Source organism: Anas acuta, chromosome 9, assembly GCF_963932015.1.
Source record: "Anas acuta chromosome 9, bAnaAcu1.1, whole genome shotgun sequence".
NCBI lineage: Eukaryota > Metazoa > Chordata > Aves > Anseriformes > Anatidae > Anas > Anas acuta.
Window position 1 is genome coordinate 4,266,804 of NC_088987.1, and position 21,711 is coordinate 4,288,514.

The 21,711-nt window shown below is 44.1% G+C and overlaps 1 protein-coding gene across 4 annotated transcripts in view; it reads left to right on the plus strand.

Annotated features, from left to right (window-relative positions):
- Nucleotides 1-21,711, plus strand: part of LOC137861057 (multiple epidermal growth factor-like domains protein 6) — a 191,551-nt gene that overhangs the window by 134,953 nt on the left and 34,887 nt on the right. For all 4 annotated transcript variants that reach the window (XM_068692071.1, XM_068692074.1, XM_068692073.1 and 1 more), the window contains 14 exons: nucleotides 1,640-1,762; nucleotides 4,159-4,296; nucleotides 6,087-6,209; nucleotides 6,750-6,872; nucleotides 7,771-7,917; nucleotides 9,838-9,969; nucleotides 11,994-12,122; nucleotides 12,480-12,608; nucleotides 13,624-13,758; nucleotides 14,753-14,887; nucleotides 15,134-15,259; nucleotides 16,395-16,526; nucleotides 17,439-17,567; nucleotides 19,956-20,087. In XM_068692071.1, coding sequence (XP_068548172.1) covers nucleotides 1,640-1,762; nucleotides 4,159-4,296; nucleotides 6,087-6,209; nucleotides 6,750-6,872; nucleotides 7,771-7,917; nucleotides 9,838-9,969; nucleotides 11,994-12,122; nucleotides 12,480-12,608; nucleotides 13,624-13,758; nucleotides 14,753-14,887; nucleotides 15,134-15,259; nucleotides 16,395-16,526; nucleotides 17,439-17,567; nucleotides 19,956-20,087 — 1,833 coding nt within the window. The remainder of the gene's footprint in view (nucleotides 1-1,639; nucleotides 1,763-4,158; nucleotides 4,297-6,086; nucleotides 6,210-6,749; nucleotides 6,873-7,770; nucleotides 7,918-9,837; nucleotides 9,970-11,993; nucleotides 12,123-12,479; nucleotides 12,609-13,623; nucleotides 13,759-14,752; nucleotides 14,888-15,133; nucleotides 15,260-16,394; nucleotides 16,527-17,438; nucleotides 17,568-19,955; nucleotides 20,088-21,711) is intronic.

The following is a 21,711-nucleotide window of genomic DNA, read 5'->3' on the forward strand; positions in this document are numbered from 1 at the left end:
CTGTTTATTTACGTATGAACTAAAGCAGTAGATAACTTGCAGCGTTATATATCGGAACAAATTTTCTTCCTGACCTCATGGCAACAGTCTTGAAACATTAGGCATCATTTCTAACTGTGAATATATTGTGAAACAATTGTTTGTTTGTTTGTTTGTTTGTTTTTTCTCCTAGAACTTATTCAAAGCAGTTTTTTTGTTTTTTTGTTTTTTTTTTTTTTGCCAAATTCAAGCTGGTATTTCACTATCTAGAAACCAAGCTAGAAGGAGACAGAGGGCAGGGAAGTGTCAGGGGAGCTGATGCTTTAGCTATTAGCTGTATTTACGAGTTATGAAGAAATATGTGCAGGATGGTGGCTGTGGTATGGTTTTCCAACTTTTTTTTTATTATTTGAAAAGCAGAAAAAAAAAAAAGAAAAAAAACATTAGAGGCATTCGCCAACATTTTCTACATGTAAAGTGGCAATTAATTACAGAATGAGGAGAAATAACCCATTTTATCCTAAACAGCAGCTACACACATTGCAGCTTCGGAGCAGCTGCCATTCAGCCTGAAATTTTCATGAGTCAGTGTGCGGTGTTTGCACTGCCTGGGGCCTCTTTTTGCAAGTAGGCTGATTGCATTCATAAAGCTACTCGTGTTCGAGTGCAGGGGGCCGTGAGCATGGGACTGATTACAGCACATATGGAGAGAAGAAACTGTCGGGAAGCGGTTTGCTGTGGGAAAGGGTGAGGAGCTGCACACCTGACAGCTCCGTCCTGGGCGCGAGACGCTCTGACCCAGGATCGTTGCAGTGAATAAATCGCATTTTGGGATGCAACGTCAGGACAGGGTGGGAGCAGGAGGTTGGGTAGGTGTGTGCCGTGTGGCTTTACACAGAGGTTAGTGTCTGCAGCTGCACCTCATGGCAGGAGTAGTTAATATAAGGCGTATCTTTTTTCCTTAAAGATATTTTCATGCTCTTCAGCTGAGATTTTAGGAAGATGGATGCTTTTAATGGCATTTAACTCCAAAATGCAGACTACTGAGTGTAAAGCTGATGAAGGGACTGCTTGACAGAGCATGTCCAGCTCCTCACCTTTACTACTTTCTCACACATGGTATGAAACTCCTCTGATGACAGGAGATGCCTCCCTGCTGGACTTATGCAGAAGAAACTTCAGGATTCAGGGATGTGACAGAGAGGATCTGTCTCCATCATACCTACTGAGACCCAGCCACCATTTAATCCGAATCATTTGACATTCAGGAAATAAACAGATAATTCCTGCTCCATTAATTTAAATATAAGGACTATGAGGACCTAGTGATAATTTAAGGGTAGTAGGAGTTAGGATGTTTTTCCATGTTCTTCATGTGGCTCCTATTACCATTGCTCTTGTTATAGGAAAAATCACAAGTTACTCTGACTGATGCTGTAAATATAATGTTGGATGTTGTAAATATTCATGTGGAGAGGCTTAGACAAACAGATTAATTTGGAGAATAATGCTGTGGGCTCAGTCCTCCTGGACTCATCATTTGTCGACTAACATCAAGACGCTCTTTTCACTGGACATTTGGAAACACAGCCATGTGGGTGTAGGGAGATATTTTTAATTTTAATATCCAAATGTCTCTGCCTTTCTCTCTGCTTCCTAGACATTGACGAGTGTGCAGAAGGGAGAGCCAGGTGTGCTCATCGTTGTGTGAACACTCTGGGATCCTTCACCTGTGCCTGTAATCCCGGCTTCGAGCTGGGGGCTGATGGAAAGCAGTGCTACCGTAAGTGACAGGTTTCCAGCTATGCATTTCGGGCTATCTTATCTGCAAACTGCCGCGCTTCATTTTTAATTCAGTTGGATTAGCACTCCCGGCAAAATAAATGTATGCAAAAACTCCAGCTTAATATTATTTTCTTCATCTTCTGCTATTGCCATTTTTGCAAGTTGATACGTTCCTAAGCCTCTGTTCACAGACCTTAATTACTGCATTTCAAAGAGCAAATATCCCTGTTGGTTTATCTTCTGAGCCTGGCGAATTCTGTTCCAGTGCTACCAAAATATTGCTGTTCTGTGAAATATATTCATTCCTGCCCTCCTTCTCCCAGTTTTCTTACATATTGGATCTGATGCAGAAGAAAACCGAGATGACATTCTGCTCTTGTCTTCATCTGTCTAGGTTTACTTATGTTTCCCCCGAGACTGTTGACAGTATTAAGTAGATGCTTAAAAATGGGGAAAGAAAAAACAAGATTTAGGATGAAAAAAATAATATTTGCACAACTAAAATTTCCCAAACCAAAGCATCAGGGAGCCCCGTTGTGTTCCCCCCACGCAGTGGGGTTTCTCAAGCAGCGGTGTTTTTCTTGAGATGGGGACTGGCTGCCTGCGCTGCTCGCTGCGAGGTTATCCCTGGGCTGTCCTTGAGGGTAAATTTAGATTAATAAAGGAGGTGTTGTGGAAGAGCTGGTGTTATTATGGACCTAACATAAGCTCGCTGGAATGCAGACAAAAGTATGACCTGTTGTAGCTGAGGTGGGCAGCAATCGTTCAATCTAATAATACCCTGCAAGAACTTTCAGCAGAATTTCCTTCAGAAAACGTACAGTGTGCCAGAGAGGGAACGCGTTCTTCAAGCATATGCATGTAGGAAGTATTTAATAAGGATAAAAATCAGTTTGAAAACATCCATGTACATTAAAAACAAAACACAATTATTTGAGAGAGGTCCTGGAGAATTATTTCATGGGTAATGGGGATCTGTGAGTAGTGCAATGGCAAAGGGAATGCCATTAGTACACAGATATGAAATGATCTATTATGGGCATAAAAAAAAAAAAGTGGTTTAGACCACTTAAGTTTCATTGTGATTTTCTGATCATTTTTTTTCTTGATGCTCAGCTCATCTCCGTAGATGGCGATTCTCTGTGCCTTATGTGCAATATTATGGAGCAAGCAATCAAAATAAAAACGTTCTGTGTGTATTTATGATCAGGATTATCACAGCGTTTAAGCGATTCACAATCTTTGTTTATTCTCTCATTTCCCCGGTGGCACTGGGGAAATCCTTGTTTTACAAATGAAGAACTAAGACAAAGTAAATGACGAAGTTAATGCATTAAGTCAGATTCTGGGTTCTTAAATCCCAGTTTAGCATGCTGGACAGTAGGCTAGATTTCTTCTCCCTGATGCAAATAACCCCAGCATGGATGAGATGCAGCCTTTCATATATGTTCTCTGAATTTATACCCTCTTCTAAGTAGACTGGAAAGCACAAAAAGGGAGAACTACCAACAGAGATGTATCCATGAGCTGCAGAAGGGGGGAAATGCCATCCATCTGTACCAGAGCTACTGTTTGCTGCTCCGTTCTGGGACGTTTCTGGAAGTACAGTGGCTCTTTTTGGGGTGGAGTTTCTCAGCTCTCCTGCACAGCATGGAAAATTCCTCTCTAATTAGCCATCTAGTAAAACTATGCAGCTAATTCAAGAGAAACTTTTATCACTGAGCTTATAGCTTATTTTCTTCCTAAAGAAATCATTGAATGGAGCACCTGGATGGGAAGGAGATGGACAGATGTTCTGTTTCCTATCCGGGGGTTTCCACTGGACCTTGCCAAAATGTCTGAGGTCCGTGCAGCCCCACCACATACCGGCAGGTGGGGAGATCTGTCAGGGCAAAGGGGGCTGGTGACAGCATCATACCGGCACCGTCTGAGTTGTCTGGGGCTGGGGGACAGAGTCTTAACAGAAGTGCTGCTGTGCTGCAGCTAAAAGCTGCTTTTTGGAAAGCACAGGCAGGCTCGGTTGATCTGAACAGCCTGGGCTCCTCAAATATTTCCATCTCTCCTTTGGGGTGAGGGCAGAGCTCACTGCTGCGTTCAGACACAGCATCAATCTCAGGACACCTGTAAACGCTCCTGTAGCCGGCAGATTGCTTCAAACCTGCGAGCCAGGTTCACACTGCCAAAGTCAGGAGCATCCACTGTTGGGACACAGGGAGACAAATACCGAGTTCAGTGGCTCAAAACCACGCCGTTCCCAGGTGTAGGTGCGAGCTGAGTTTATATTTCCTGCTACAGCAGCTGGTTTATGGATGCGTTTTTATGCAAGGCTTATTCTCCAGTGACTCTCCTCTTGCGCTTGCTTTTTACCATCCCTTTGATTTGTTTCTCTGCAAGGCATCGAAATGGAAATCGTGGATAGCTGCCAGAACGACAACGGCGGCTGCTCTCACCACTGCGAGCACACGACGGCGGGGCCGCGCTGCTCCTGCAACGACGGCTACATCCTCGGCTTGGATGGCAAAACCTGCACAGGTAATTTACACCCCGGCAAGGGGAGTGCACAGCAGAACTGACACTCGAGGACGTCCCTTCCCCTCCCATCCCTGCCCTCCTCCTGCAGGATTTAATTAGTGCTGTCCTCTGGCACTTCTCAGCCACTGCTCCAGCTTGCCTTGCTCCGTGCTTGCTCGGGTCATTCATTAGGAGGGGAGGGAGCTCCGCTTCCCAAATGAAAGAGGGCACTGGTGCAGTTGCTGGTGTCGTGGCCATGTCTCACTGTGTACAGCTGAGGCTGAGGGGTTGTTTTCTGTCCCTTCCTCTGGCTGGCTCTGGCTGGGGGCATCAGGACCGCTTTTCGGGAGTGTTCCCTGTGCAAACCCTGCTGTGTGTGATGGAAGTTGCTCTGTTTCCATCACATGCTCACCGGTGAGGTTGCACGCCTGGCTGTGGGCAGTTTCATTGAAGAAGTGGAAGCAACAGAGTTACAGTTGTTTTTATTTCAAGAAGAGCTTAAAAATTCCTTCATCTTCCACACGATTTTACAAGGTGATTTTTTTTTGTTGTTTATGGCTTCTGCTGTGCAAACTGCATCTCATCCTGGTTGAGGCTCACTGTCACTGTGCCATTAAAGTTGTAAAGAACAGCCAAGAAGAGAGGAAAAAACAAACCAGGAGCAGGCATCACAGAACAGCGCAGACAGACAGGAGGAGAGGTAGCAAGCAGGAGCTCTGGTGGATGCAGAGGCATTGTGGACAAGAAATCTTGCAAGAGAAAAGCCCGGTGCGGGGAGGATGAACGAGCAGGGCAGGAGGGAAGCAGAGCTCTGGAAGGGGGGGCTGATGCTGCAGCTGTAACAATGAGAGAAATGAAGGAAGGGAGGCAGATGTGGATCCTGAGCTGACAAGAGCCTGGCGGGGCGGGGTGGGTCATTCAGTCCCATTTCTGCACAGGAGAGGAGGCAGAGCAGCGCGGTGACCTGCTAATGGAGATGTCAGAGGGAGAACCGCCTCGCTGGCTACAGCCAGGGGAGGGAGAGCAGAGGTGAAGGGCTTGGCAGGGCTGAGGAAGCGAAAAGCTGCTCTTAACAGCAAAAATCTTCCTTTTGTTGGATGCACATTGTGCATTCCTGCACAGACAATGGGCTGTTAATAAACCCCAGAGCAAGGTATCGTCTGACAAACTGCAGAGAAGCTCAGCTGGTGACATTTCTGGAAAACACTCCGTGTCCAAATAACCTGCATTAATCATTTTCATGCTGACCTCCTCACCTCGATTGATTAATTACATTTTCCTTCTCCTCTTTCTCCTGTCCGTGTTTCCTAATAATGTTGGTACTCTCTCCAAGGTTAATTGAGACGCTGACCTTTCCCATCTGTGGTTGCTCACCTAGGTAGTGCTCAGAAATGTTTTGCAAGCTCAGCATTGACAAGAGGGCCTTGCATGGCCACTGAATAGTGTGGCAGGCTGGAGGGGCTGAGCTCAGCCAGGAGCCTGCAGTCAGAAGACAGCAGCTTCTTGTACCTCGCCCCCGGCACAGCCGTGTCGATGATACTGATTTTGGGATGGACAACAGGCAAGGCACAGCAAGGGGCTGCGAGCTATCAGAAGCTACAATTGCACCTTGCAGTCCACCCTTCCAACAAATGCACTGTTAGATGAGAGCTTTGTTTCACTGCTGACGTGGAATAAGGTTGGATGTATGAAGGTGCAGGTAGTTAAACGTGGATTATCCACGCGCTGCGTGTCGGGGAGAGCCTTGGTGTGCTTGGTGTGTGCAGCCCGGGCCATGCCTGGCGGCTGAACGAGCTGCCCCATCCTTGCAGAGGTGGACGAGTGTGAGACTGGCGCGTCCTGCTGCTCCCAGTTCTGCATCAACTACGCAGGAGGCTACGAGTGTGCCTGCAAGGCGGGCTTCCAGCCCAGCGCCGATGGCTGCGGCTGCGATGGTGAGTGCTTTCGTGCCGGTCTGACCAAGCCCAGCAGCAGTGAGAAGCCCTCTCACAGCTCATGCCAGGGCTCTGCAGCCATTCCCCTGATAAGAGGATGGGCAGCGTATGCCAGCTCGTCTGATAAGGTTCACGAACGACATTTACAGTTTGTGATACATCAAGAAGCCAGCATCCCGCGTGGATCGGTGGGGCTGCTGGAGATGAGTCAGGAACTCCTCCTCCCCTCCACGCACAACTGTACTGATGTGTGACAGAGACTACTTCTGCAAAATGAGAGCCCTCAAAATATCCAAAGCATCAGCTGAGTTTAACAGCTTAGAGCAGCTGTTTTCACTTGAGACAAAAGCATAGGTGAAATGATCTGTTCCATGTTGCTCTGACATTTTTGATATCTCCTGTACTAGTGAGAAACAGAGCCCCAAAGTACTAAGAAAATTGGGCTTTCTTATGTCCAGAGCAATTCCTCAGATGCAGCCAGACACACAGGGCACCCTCCGAACAGACACTTGTGCCTAACCAGCATTTCTCTTTTTCTAGATGTGGATGAATGTCATCTGGAGAATGGCAGCTGCGACCATTTCTGTGTTAATTCTCTGGGCTCGTACGAATGTGTGTGCAAGGAGGGATACAGGCTGGGCCTCGACAGGCGGTCCTGCATCGGTGAGCTATTTTTACATCTTGGAGACCATTAAATAGTTCTCAGATGTGAATTCAGAGCTGGGATTTTCACAGATCCTGGGATTTTGGGAGCCCAGCTTGAGCCATGTCAGACGTGGCCAAGGCAGAGCTCTGTGTAACGCGTGGGTCCCAAGTTCACCCTCAAGCAATTGGCTCTGCTGGGGATTCAGGGGTGAATGCTCAAATCCCCTGGACATGTTTGAAAACAAAAAGCTTGTTTTTCAGAAATAAATACTATTTTGACATTTTCCTTGTACTATTTAATGAAGTTTAACATCCTGTGGAAAAAAAAAAAGGTAGCCAGATTCTGCTCTGATGAACCAAAACAAGTTTTCCACTGCAGTCAGTGGTGTGATTCTGGCTTTCTGCCGGTGTAGCCAGAGCAGAGTTTAGCCAAGCAACTTATTTTATAACCTACTTTAGCCCCTGCTAAACTTGGGGCAGCGTTTAATATTTTAACTAACTCTAAAAAGCCAGCCAACTGATTTTCTATCGTTTTAAGACTCAAATTTTAGCTCTTGAAAAGGGAGAGCCAGCCTTGCTCTATATTTGTCATCTCCCAAATGAGCTGGAGTAATGACTTTTATTAACTATCAATAATCTCAAACTTCAAGTGAGGAAAATTAAACTCTCCATTTAAAAATTGGCATAATAATAGGGATGACCTTGCCTGAGGTCCAGAGTTTATTTCCAGGAGAAATGCAATTTTTTTTTCTTTCTCATTTTATGCTATTTTGGATGACAGAAACTGTTTATAAATACAAATCAGAAAATGCACTAGCTGGAAAGTCTGCCAGCATCAAAGCAAGCAAAGATAAATGTGGGGCTGCTGCTGGGGGGCAGGACTGGGGCCGTGGTCCTAACGGGGTGCCTGTGTCAGCACTAGGTGGGGACGAGGCCGTGGCAGGGTTCGCCGGGGCCCCGGGGCTGCAGTTCAGAGGTGCCCCCCAGCTCCTTCGCTACGAGCTCGGGGTCCCACAGGAGGATGAGGAGCGTCGAGGAGAGCTGACGCTGGTGCACAGAGTCGGTGAGTGAGCGAGCCGCGCTTCTTGCGATCCCAGCAAACTGGGGAGGTGGAAAGAATTGGGGTGAGCGTGGAGAGGGGCTGACCAGGAGGAGAAGTGTGGGGGCAGGCTTTAATTCTGCTCCCTCTACATCCACCTGGGCAGAAGGGAGGATCCTTGGTGCTGCAGCCACAAGAGGTGTTTTGGGGGATGGGGAGGCTCCTGCTCCAGCGGGAGGAATGAGATCTCTTACTTTTGTTACGTATGTCCTATGATTTTTGTATGAGCTCTAATTACTCATCCGAGGACTGTGCCTTCCAGGCAAAAAAAAAAAAAAAAAAAAAAAAAAAAGAGGAACTGGTCTCAGCTTTAATCAACATTTAACTTATTTTTATGAACACAAGTGTTTAGACCTCCCAGATCATACAGCATCCAGCCAGACCCAGCGACACTGATAACCAATTGGGAAACTGATAAATGAGATAACCAAGGGCAAAATTATCAGGCACCGAAACCTCAATCAAATATTTATTGACCAGTTTATGCATGTTTTATTTATGTTTAGCCACATAAATGGGGGAATTATTAGTCATAGCTGAGCACTTTCGTTTTTTCTAAAGCTGAGGATTTGCAGCATTTGATGGTTTGTAGGAAAAGGTGGTGGAGGAATGAAACTGCTCGTGGTTCAGTAAGTTCTTTTACCTATCAAATATTAATTTGTTCGTTATGCTTTCAGGCATATTTGTGTGCTAGAATCTATATTATTTTTAAAAACATTATTTAAACAATAAACTGATGCAAGTAATTAGTGATTTTCTATAAACAGAATGACTTTGTAATGTAGAAACATCAAGTTTTTAATGGTAATTTTGTATGCTTCTCCTGAAGGATGCATTTTCAACCTGTTCCAAGTGGGAGCACTGGGATGCTCCATGTCTCTGAAAGCCTGGGCATTTGTTCAGCTTTAGAAGCAGGAACAGTTGGGTGCTGAGACCTGGAGGAAATCTGGCCTCGCACTGAAAATTGCTGGTGAAAAGCAACCAGCCTGCTGACTTTCTGTTAGCTGAAGTAATCTGCCAGCTTGCTCTCAGGTGTTTTTCAAAATCCCCTTCCAAAAGGCCTCCAGCCACATCTGTAAAGCTTACTAGGCGATAGACTGACCAGATGGATAAGATCTTCATTTCACTGAGGTGTTTTAGCAAAGACGAAGGAAGATTTACTTTTCTCTGCCTTTGTTGAGAGACCCCACAAAGGGAGAGGATGAGGGTTCACCTGGGTGTGCTTGCATTTGTGTGCAAGGGAGACGAGGAGGGCAGGGATGGCGAGGGAGGAATACATTTTCATATTATTTTTTCCACATGAACTAACCCTTTTCATATCCATGGAGAAAAAAAGGAAGTGATAAATGTGTATTATTCTTTGTTTTCCTTGAATAGCTCAAACTATGCTGTTAGAAATATCTCTCGACTATGCTTAAACAGCACAGCACACACCTGCTGCAATAAAAGAAGAAAAAACTGAGCCTCACAAGAAGAAAAGGAGGTTCTCTTCCAATAAATGCATTTAACTATATACAATTTTATTAAGCTTTATTGCAATTTCACTTTTTTGATTTTAAAAAGTAGTTTTAAGCGCTTTTTGAAGGGGAATCACAGCATTTAAGGGAGTAAATTCCAGGTGAAGTCCCAGGTTTCCTTTTGTCCAGACTTTACAATTTAAAGTCAAAAATTTGGGAATGTCCATTCGGGACCACCTTCTGGAATGACTCAGTGATATTTGCAGTGCTATCAACATGAAAGGTAATAACCTGAAGAGGGTTTTTTTCAGAATATCAGTGTTATACATGTTCCTTTTTGTACTTGTGCACCTGTAAGGATAGGTAAGATCCCATGGAAATATGTTGTCTGGGTGCTCACCGAGTCTTCTGCATTTTTTCCTTGCAGTTTGCCTTGATAACACTTTTGGCAATGACTGTAGCTTGAGCTGTGAGGACTGTATGAATGGAGGCAGATGTAACAGTGAGAGCAGTGGCTGTGTTTGTTCACCTGGGTGGACTGGCATCATCTGCAACGAAAGTGAGTACATGGTGTATTTGAAAGGTAGGGGCTTTGTCCTAGTGCTGTGACCCTGCAGACAGGTAGGAAATCGAAGTAACTGCTCTACTTCTAATCCAAAAAGCTCTTTGAGGAGCACAGCTGTTTCACTGCTAGCTCAAAATTGTATTGAAGTGTGGCATAAATTGAAAGGATGCTGCAACAAATGACACAGACCTTCAAGCAATGAGGTCTCTGCCGTCCAGCGCAGCGCAGTGCCTTTTTCTAAGTGCTTGTGTGGGTGCCTATTTCCGTTCACTTTGCTGCTGCAAAGTGCCCAGGTGCTGCAGCGTGCCTGCCATGCTTCGCTCCACAGCTTGCCCGGCTGAGTTTCAGAAGTCTGTCCTGGCAGGTGGTGTGACAGTCTGGGGGGATGTAATGCTAACCTTGTGTTTTTTATAGAATCCCAAGACATTTCCTTTTTTTTTTTTTTTTTTTTTTTCTATTGTATTGGTAAGCTTGGTCCTGTTTTTATTAATTATTATTATTATTAACATAGATTTCTGGAGATTGTTAATTTTTAGTGTTGGAAATTATATTTTCCCCTCCTTATTCTTGCCTCCTGATAGAAGATCTTTCTGGTTCAGAAGTCTGTGTCAAAACCAACTGGAAAGATAGGCTGGGGACTGCTTCATGTACCAGACAAAATTCTTTATCTGCAGTTTGCCAAAAGTTGTCTATTGCGTGTCTGAGATTCCCTAGAGCAGGTCTCCCTGCAGCTCTGAGATGGGGCTCTCAGATTGCTGCAGGATGGTGCAATGGCCCTTGGTACTTGGAAGGTCTGCACTGTCACGGATGAGGCAAAAACATGACAAAGAATTATTACTTAGCATCAATAGACAGCAATCCTCAGCTTAATCACCATCTAGTTTGTTTATGAGCTGAGGGGATAGGAAGGGAGAGGATTAAAAGGATAATTTCTACTCTACCTAAGACAATTCAGGCTTTCACGTTAAGATGTTTTTACTTGTATTCATGGCACTCTAGCGGTTCAGGATAGATTATAAAAATTTTGAGACAGGATTGACATTCACTTCAGAAATAATAATAATATTTTTCTCTATATTTACACTAGATATCTATGCATGTAATGTTGTGGAATTTGTTTTTGGCATTTAAAACGCGGAGTAATGGAAGTGTATTATTAAGCCAAAGCTGCAGTCCGATGAAGTAGGCATTGACAATGAAGGATATATAATCTGTAGGAAGTAGCCCGATGTGACGGCTTGCATTCTTTTCTCTTGCTTTCTTAAAATCCAGCATAGTTCAGGGGTTTAGGGTAAGCTAAGCAGTTGAGAAAACTGGAACTAAATTTCTACAATAATGCACCATAGAAACCAAATGGAAATTGATGTGAAATGTCAAGTTTTTTAATGTACATTGATAAAATGTCAGTTAAGTCTGATGACTCCAGCAATTGTATTTACTCAGCTAGCTCAAGCTCTCAAGCTGCAAACAGTGGAGCAATGCTGTATTTCACATTTTTTTAATTTATTTTTTATTTTTTTTCCACTGGAATAATCAGAGCTTTAGGAAGGAGTCCTGTGCTGTTGTGGATCCTCTTCTCTACATGGTCAGCTGTGGGATTTTGGAGACTTAGAAAAATCCAACATTTTTATAATAGCATTTGGGAGGGGGGGAAAAAAAAAGTTTAAAATATTTATTTCCAAATGTTCAAAACTGTGCACTGATTTTCACGCTTTCTACTAGCTAGGCAATGATTTTTGAGCCCCATGCATTGTGTGAAGCATATGCAGGGGAGAATGTGGGTACGTCAAAAATTCCTCCACTTAGCTAAGCTTGGTTACTTCAGGTGTCATTTTAAAATTAGCTAGGAAATATTAGGTGAATGTTTATTACCTTATATAGAAAGACTATGACATTGTTTGGAGCCCGCTTGGCTACAGGGAGCATTTCACTGCCCAGCTTTGATGACTGGAGTCTCATTTCGCTTCTTGTCGAGCACAGGGGTGGGTGATCATTCATCTTCTCTGCTCTCCCTGCAGCTTGCTCCCGTGGGACGTACGGTGACGGCTGTGCCAGTGTTTGTAAGTGCCAGAACGGAGGCTCCTGCGACCCCGTCACGGGGCAGTGTCGCTGCCCGCCAGGAATCCAGGGGACATTTTGTGAAGACGGTACGATTTCTGTCGTCTTGCTGGGTGTGGTGTCAGCCTGAAGCCTCGCCACCTTCCTGCATTCCTATCTAGCCGTCATTATGCGTGGTAAATCGTAGGGCCCAAATGAGAACAGCCTCCATTGTGCAAGACATAATACAGCCCTGCAGAGCGCCGTGAGTGATTTTTGTTTAAATAAGAGTTAAGAGGATGGATGAGCAAAAGCAAGGGCTTTGCAAAGATGAGCTGCACAGAGACTCAGCCGCAGGCTAGTGACAAAGCATGGTATTTTCTGTAGCACCTGCTAAAAGAGAGATGATTTGGTGTCCATTTTAATACTTAACAACTGACGCATTGCTGTGTTTGTGCTCTTCAAAGGATGTCCCAAAGGACTCTTCGGGAAGAACTGCAACAAGCAGTGCAACTGTGCCAACAGCGGCTATTGCCACCGGCTGTATGGAGCCTGCCTGTGTGACCCCGGGCTGTACGGGCGCTTCTGCCACCTCAGTAAGTCCCAGGAACTTTTCTGACCTGTTTATTTAACACGTGCATATTGTAACAGTCCTAGAAAAATTCCATAGGACCTATAAAATGAATAAGGCTTCAGGACCTGCCTTGCTCATGTGTCTTTAGCTAGAGTGTTCATGCTGGGGTCTGGCACAGGTTGCAAGCCCTGTGATGAGCTAGGGACAGTGGGATGGAGGAGAGGACTTCCCACGCACTCTGGGAAGCCCTAGAAACTCCATTTATCTTTTCCTGTAACAATCCTTGCCATAAGGACTGAGTTTTGTTAACACATAAAGGTGAGGACTACAGCTTGGTTGGATTGGTCAAGTTAAAGCTTGGGTAGTTGGTGAGGTTCAAGTCTGATAATTTCACTGCCCATCCTATGGCAAATTAAAAAAAGATAAGCACAAAAACTAGGTTTTCCCCTAAATTTGTGTCTAAATGAGTCTTCTTCTCCACATGAATTTCTGGAGACATCTAGGTTTTGTCCCTGAAGTGGGAATATTTCTGAATGTTAGTGCTCACGGTATATAAGCACACTCAGGAATACTACCAAAAATTTAATGGGAATAAAACAGATCAAAATTAAAAATATTACAAAATAAGTAATCAAGATTCTTTGCACTCACAGTTTTTGTTTGGAAAATCTATACAAGATGGAAACAATGGTTGCTTGATATTTATTTTTTTCATGAATCCTTTTGTCTTGGACTGTATCCAAATATTTTTCCTTCAGAAACTTAACCAAGTTTGTTTCAAAACATTTCTGGTTCTTGCATGCACCACATCTTGCTTGAGCGGAGTGAATCACTTCATAGAGGAACCATGTAAACTTGGTTTTACACGCCCACATCAATAGGCACTGTCAAAGGAATGTAGATGTATTTGCCCAAAGTAAAATGAACATCTTGTTTTTTGCAGCAGTTGCATTCTGCAGAAGTGTACGATTTCAAATAACTCATGCATAATTACAGACTTAACGATTCCTTTTAATTTCCTTTTAATCTGGCTGCAGCCTGTCCCAGGTGGGCCTTCGGAGCTGGCTGCTCAGAGGAGTGTCAGTGCGTGAAGGAGCACACGCTGGAATGCAGCGCCAGGAACGGGACTTGCGCCTGCAAGCCTGGCTACCACGGCAAGAAGTGTCAAAAAGGTAGAAGAGCAAGCCACATTTCCTTGTCTGCTTATTCCTTCAGCCTATCAATATTTCTCCTCCTGTGTGCTTTGTTGAGCTGCTGCTACTAATACATTCATATTCCACTAATTATTTTGTCTCTGATTTTCCATATTGCAAACTCTCCGAGTGCCTGATATCACAGAGCTTGCAGGAACATCGGTGGGAATACAGCATAAGAATGCTGCTTTTTTAAGCTGATCAAATGACAACAGGAATCTAGAAAACAAATTCTGTTACAGCCCTAAATAATGAAGATAGTGGGAGTTTTCACTTCTCTTTCCTTTTTTTTTTTAATGGAGACAGTAAATAAGTGGCAAAATCTGTTTTATTCCAGCAGGCTCATTTGTAAGGGGTTTCAGCAATGCTGCTTTTCCTTCGGATTTTCAGATCTTTGATTTCAACTTATTCTTTGTAGTTTTGGGGGCAGTTCAAAGAGAATTGTGTTCTGCATTCTTGTTTGCGTATCTCTGTAGACAGTAATGGAGTAATGCAATAAAGATTTTCCCTTCAGATTCCTCTCCAGGCACGCAGAAACGTGTCAGATTTATGACACTGGTTCTGGGGGGTTTGGTGGAGAATAGTAGTGATGATATTTAATATCTTTAGTGTTCTTGGTGGTCTGCTAAATTCTGGGAGAGAGCATCTCTCACCCAGCACTGGCTTTGCACAAAGGCAGAGAGCAGCAGAAGGTATAAACAGATAAGAAGAGTAATTCTGTAATGGCTCAGTATTTGAATCTGGCCTTAAGTATTCTGCCACTCTGGTTCTGGGTTGTATTTAAGCAGTAACCTCTCTGAAATGGCCATGCATGTGTTTAATTACTATTTACATTTCACTATCAACACCTCTGAAATACATGTTATAATAGATTTTTCTGTAAATTTCTGCTATTTTTTTTTCTGACTTCTGTTCATTTTCTTCAGCTCTTGCTTTTTCTTATCCATGTTCTGCATTTTCTCGCATTTTCCAGAGTGCTCGCCTGGCTTTTATGGGGCTGGTTGCAAACTGAGGTGCAACTGTTCTACCGACGCTTTGTGCAATCGTGAGACAGGAGCCTGCAAACATCCCTGCCCACCTGGTTTTCATGGAGAAAAATGCCATTTATGTAGGTACTCACTGCATGTTTCCCCGGGAGGTACACACTGGATGGGAAATTTTACTCGTGAACCTTATGTTCAGAGGCAGAAGCTGCAGATTAAAGGGTACATTTGCTGCTGGCATGAGACACTGATGCTAACATAGATCACTCTGTGCCAGCACTGCTCAGTTTCAAATTGCTGTTGTTGGTGACTCCTAATATCTTCTAAATGCTCGGTTGTATTAATCAGCTTTTGGGCTTTCCTTTGCACAGCTTGTCCGCCCGGGAGCTTCGGGGTGAACTGTGGGCAGAGCTGCAGCTGCGGAGGAGCTCCGTGTGACACACAGACTGGGAAGTGTATTTGTCCAGCTGGGAAAACTGGTGCTACCTGTAAGGAAGGTGAGTTCAGTGTTGGCTAGGGCACTGAGTGTTCTGCTTTGGCAGACGGGGGAAGAAGCTGAATTGTCTTTCTTCTCACCAAAACTGCAATATGCTTTATTTGAAGAACAGGTCTTTAAAGGATAAGTCTTGGTGCAGAATATATGGTACCTACCATGTGGGACTCCTTGTAGAGAGGGAGCATGATGCAGTTATTTGCATGATGCAGTTACTTGCATAACCCCCCTGGGCAGGGTTTATGCAAATTGGGCAGAGATGTCAGGGCATTGCAGCAGCTCTGGGTCCAAGAGCAGAGCTTGGGACCGTGCTGCTGCATGCTCATAGTGTGCTGTAGAAGCTCCTGAAGGGCGTTGGCCAAAGACAGATCACAGAATCACAGAATGGTTTAGGTTGGAAGCCGTCATCTGGTTCAGGTGTGGAACCAGCAGTTCCAGAATAGATGAAGGGAATGAATAGGAGTATGTTAGTGTGGGAAATTAAGAAAAGGGATGAAGAAGGTCTCAGAACACTGAACTACCAGGGGGCCAGGGGATGCCCCTCTGCCACTTGCAGAGCGTTGGCCATGGCACTGCTCTGGGCAGCAGAGCACGAGAGGTGGAACTGGGTGTGGGCTTGGGCTGCACCTCACCTCCAGCCTCTCTGTATCCACCACGGGCAGGAAACAGGGTGTTACTAGCACAGCTAGGTGGGATGCTAGGGACGCAGCTCTTCAAATTATGACTGTCCTGTTCCCCACTCTGCCCAGCAAAAATACAAAAGCAGCCCTCCTCTCCTGAATCTCTGTCCTGTTTTTCTTTTGCTGAGTGCAGTAATTCATTTTTCAGATGCAGATATCCAAGTGCTCACGATGTTACTGTATCAAAAACAAAACCAAAAAACACACACACAGCAACGGAAGCTGGAAGAGAGCCTCTGTGTCTGTCTTTAGATGTGTTCTGGTGTGCTGCAGCACAGGATCATGTTGACTCAGAAGATTTACTGTGAAAGTGCTGTCAGTCTACAACGATAACATAATATTCTGTTATCTGTCATTGTTTTACTGTTATATACATATATTCTTTTAATCAGCAGGAATCTATAATTGCCTTGAAACAGCAAATGGCAGCGTGGGTATATCCTGTGCTTGTTTTTCTAGATTGCCCCGAGGGCTGGTGGGGCTCAGACTGCCAGTTCTCGTGCGAGCCCTGTGCCCAGGGGGGCCGGTGCAACGGGGAGACCGGGGCCTGCGAGTGTCCCCCGGGGTACAGAGGGGCGGGCTGCTCTGAACGTAAGTGCTCGTGTTGACCTCTCTGTGAAACAGGACTCAATGTGTCCAGTCAGCTTATGGCTTGAATTTTACCTTTGTGCTGTTTCGCGAGGTGTTTGTCACGTTAGGCGTGTTGATCCAAGGCAAAATACCCTGCGGCTTGAGGAGTTCCCCACGCTGGGTTTGACCGTTTTTGCCAGGCAGGAGGAGATGACAGATAAATGCAAATGACAAGCTAAACTGCATCCCAAGATGATGTTATCATTAGACCCAATTTAAAGCAGCATTTACGTAGCAATGCCGTGTTTAATAGCCATAATACTTGCACTGTAATTCCAGTTGATTGGCAAGAGGTGCTGACCAACTGGCCCTTGTGGCTGCACTCACGGATTACATTGACAGCACTGCTGCTCGATTGAGCTAACTCTGGATTAAACAGCGAGGACAAAGGAGTAATATCAGGGCTGGCTGTGCAGATCCACCAGAGACCCTGAGAGTCGCTCAAACCACTGGTCTGTGCTGCTGTTGCGTGGCTCCTTCCCCAGCCCATGGGTATTAAGGGCTGCTTGAGGATGGCCATCGTGTTGGCAGTACAGCCAGGCTCTCAGGACAGTGGGCTTCGTGCAGAACTCAGTGACAGCATGTTTTCTCCTGGTTCATCACAAAATCACCCAATGCATTTGAGGAAGGTTCTTCTGAGTGGTACTGGTGGGCAAAAGTAGCCAAAAGCTGCTCAGGCTGTTCTGCTTCCCAGGATTGAGCCCTAGCCACCCAGCATACAAATTGCAGATGTTTCTTTCATTTTACCATTTTAATTTCTGAATTCAGCTAATGCATGTTTTAGGGACAAGCTGTTGCTGACTTCTTTGAAAAGATCAGTCTGTGCCTGAGTTATTATCTAGGTGAGATTGCAGTCTACTCGTCTGCTTTCAGCCTGCCCCGATGGCTTCTATGGACAAAATTGCCTGCTGTCCTGCAGCTGTAGCAGCACCGCTCTGTGTCACCATGTCACCGGGGAGTGTACGTGTCCCCCTGGCTGGACTGGCCATGACTGCAAACACCGTAAGTCAGACACGTGTTTGCTCTCCATGCCATACGCTATCTCCCAGGGACTTATCTGCAACTGTAAGAACCAGCTCTGTTTGTTCTTAGCCTATTACAGGTGTGTTTTTTTTTTAATGTATTTTTGCTAATCTTATTGCTTCTGAAATTGTGTGGTGTTGGGTTTGCACAGCCTGGGTGGTTATAATCCTTAATTATCTAGGTTCAAAGTGCTGAAATAGATGGCTGATGAAGCGCAAAGTATTGATATAAGCTCTTATTTCAACACTGTGGATCCCTTTGCCCAATACCATCTGTCCTATCAACATTTTGACTGGCAGTTTTGTTTTTCATTTTCAGAACATACTAGTTTCAAGATTAATTCTCAATTTTTCATTTTGTTTAGGGGATATTTATTCAACAAGTGAGTGACATGTACAGCCTTGTGTCTTAAGGTCACTCCCTGAATTGTGAATGTAAATGCTGGGAGAAGTTCTGTTCTCTGGAAGAGAAGAGCATCCCTCTGTTGACTTTAGCATTGCTGTCCATATTGATGGCAGTAGAAGAGCCCAGATTTGCCCTTTTTGCATAGCACCATATAAATGTTAACCCATCCCATTTAATTCTTTCCTTTTCCTCCTGTTACATCTGCTTGATTTGTTACAATCTCTCTTGCAGAAAGCCAATAGTTCTTTCTGAACTTGGCCTTGAACACATAAAATCATAGAAATTAATTTTGAATGTTGACATAAGTAGGTTTTGGACCTGGTTTCTCAGACTTGGTATTGAAGAAAATTCTGGGAGGACCTGAAGCTTCCACCAATATTTATATTTTAAGAGTCAAACCAGTCAGAAATGTGTGGAGCCATTTAGATAAATTTCCATAAATCCTTAACCTCTCTAAAGAATTATGTGACCATGGTGAAGAAAGGCTTTTATTTCTGTATGGGAAAAGCTGTGACCAAGATTGTTTTGCAGAGACCCCTCAGAAAGACAGCTCTTCAGGTCTTGCAAACCGGGCAGGAAGCAGATGTACAGCTCCAAAACCCTTTTTTTCCCCATAACTGACACGTTCATCCTTATCCTTACAAGAAAGGAAGGAGACACTGTGCTTTTGGTACGCTGTCATAACCATATTACATGATTTTTAGAATGAAAGCAATTAAGTTGCTTTCACAAAGACTGTGAGATTTCTCCATGTCCATGTTTCACCTCCCAGTATTTTGGGAAGAAATCTTACTCATGCTTCCTATTTTAGCAATTCTTGTCTTAAAACAAGGTGTGGCTTTCTTTTTCAGCAGCCACTGTCAGTCAACACAGTGCTGGGAGGGAACAAATATTTCAGGGTGATTTGCAACCTTTGGAAAATTTGCAATGATTTTATGTAGAAATGCTCAAGACAATACAAACAGTCCCATGAAGATGAATTTTTTTTTTCCTCCTTCCCTGTAAATTTTCAAAATTTTGGTTTTGCTTGTTTGTTTGTTTTGTTGTTTTTTGTTTGTTTGTTTTTAAATTTCAGAAGCACTCAGGCACTTAAATAAGCATAGAAAGACAAAATACATATTTTCAGGAGGGTAAAAAGGGTTATTTTTCCCTTTTAGGACTTTGTCTGTCCCTGCCCTACTCCTCTCCAACAAACAGTTTGTACTAAAATAAAAATATCCTACTGCACAACAATAAGCCTTATCTGACTAGCCAAAAATCAAATGCAAGTGTCCTAACACCAGACACTTAAACCTTTCTTGCACACCTGAAAGAGGATTGATTTTCAGAGACAGTACACATCTGAAGCTCCCATTTTCTTCTGTCATTTCAAGGCCAGAGAGCCAGCTATTAGATTATTAGAAGTCTGAATCCCTGTCTAACACAGGACATCCAATCTCATCCAGATACACTTCTGCTGAGTCCATTTCCCTGTACTTGACAAAAGCATCTTGTGCAGAAAGGCATCCAGCCTTCAGGAGGCAAAGAAGCTGCCTTGTCCATTTGTAATTCCTGCAAACGGCTAATTGCTAATAAGAAGTGATTTTTTATTCAATTTGGATGCTTGTTGTAGCTACCAGCTAATTCTGATTATTTGGATTTTTGCTAAGTCAGCTCCTACTTGATATTTTGTTTCTATGAAAGCCTCTGTGACTGTGCTTGATAGGGACTGACTGTGAATGAATAGTTTTTATACAGATGTTGTAATACTGCCTATGGACCCCTACTTTCAGCTGGGATAAATGAGCAAAACTGTATTTATTTCTATCGATTTATGCCACTTGCTGCAGCTGAGTCTAGTCCAGAGTGCCTGTATATTAAGGGGTTATTTTGCGTCTTCTCTATTCTGTTATTTAGATGTAAAATAATTCATCAGCCAAGCTCAAAGTTCATTCTCAACATAAATGCTGTTTTGCATTTCAGCCTGCAGTAGTGGCCGCTGGGGACTGCGCTGCGAAAACACCTGTGTCTGCAGTAACAGTGATGGTAGCTGCGACCCTGTCACTGGATCTTGTTTCTGTGAGCCAGGATTTACTGGGAAACACTGCGAACAGAGTGAGTTGCAACTTTGTCAACAGGAGGAATTTGCAAAACCAAGGAGCGGAAATTGTTTTTCCTTATAACTGACTTGAGGAGGAGCTGCAGCTACTTGGCCTCCATGGCACTGAGTACTTGTGTTGAAGGGATCTCGGGTTTCTTTGGGGTTAGATACTTCCACTAATTTGGATTCCAGAAAAGTTATTTTCAGGCCTAAATGGCTATTTTTAATGTTAAGACCTTGCATAAATGATAGGATTGATGTGTGCTTGGCTTCTGGCATAAAATTTTCCATATCAGTTATATTTATTCGATTTTACATATGCATGTCTTTATAAATGCTCTTTAAGACCAGACAGATAGAAATGCTTTGCATGTACATAACAGAAGCAAAATCAGGAAGGTTTGGGGTCCTCTCTTTATTAACAGCAAGAATTGCGCAATGGTCTTACCAGTGACCCATGCTCTCCACTAATCTGTTTCTAGCAGAGGTCAATAGCAGAAGCCTTAAGAGGATAAAAACAGATATATAGAGAATTTCTGACATTTTCCCAGGTTTCAGCAATTTGTCACGTGGGAGCTTCTTGAAACAGAAGCAATATCTCTATATTTAATACGACGTGGTATTTGTTTCCAATTAATGTGCCTCTTTCCTTTTTTATTCCATGCAAACATTTGGTATCCGGTTCATCTTGTGGCAGTAAGTTGCATAGTTGCACTATTTTATTACAGTTTTTGTTATTGAATAAAACAAAGATTTTATCTATTAGTTTGAGAATCTTACAGCACCACAGATCCAGCTACCAGAGTCTCAGTAGTGCAGGCAGAATTAACTGCTGGTGTCACACAGAAATGTCAAAACAATTAATCTGGAACGGTGACCTAAGACAAAAACCCTGGAAAGTTGCTCTTGTTGCTGTTGGCACAGAGGGAATGGAAGGTCAGTTATGGGAAGCCCAGCTCCTAGAGAAAGAGCTGCCAGCTCCACTTAGCTTTCTCTCTTGACCTCTCTCAAAATGGCATCTCTGCAGATAGGAAGTAGCCAAACAGCTGGGCTTCGTCTTCTCTGACACAGGCAAGGCAATTAGTGAAGCCATCGCTTCAGAGAAAAATTTTGGCAACCCCTGATGTTCCCTCTCTAGGTTTGCTGTTTTCTTCAGTCTGCATTTTACCCCACTTTAATTACGTATTTATATATCTATATAATACATACATCTGTGTGTGTGTGAGCAGGATTATGAAAGCAGTAACTCTTCCCTAAGCACTTTTGGAGGCGAGGTTTGTGTTATCAGCCAAGAGCTCCCCTGCTCCCAAGGCATACCAGGGCCCTTGCCGCAGGTCGGGCTCTTTCTCCTGGCAGCTTTGCAGTCAGCTCAGGTTCTCCGGAGCTGGGGATGTTTCTGGGCATGCCTGCCTGAGCAGAGGGCAGATTCTCTGTGATGTGGACTGTGAAATCGTTTGTGAGATGTACTGACCCATTGCCATCACCTTGAAAGTCTCGGCTGCGGGCCAAACGCCGCAGGCTTGAAGGAAGCTCACCGAGAGCCCCCACCTGCTGCTGCACTGGAATACAATTCAACGCTGGGACTGCATTTCACCTGTTAAGTGCACATACATTGAAGCGAGTTCACCACTAAGCAAT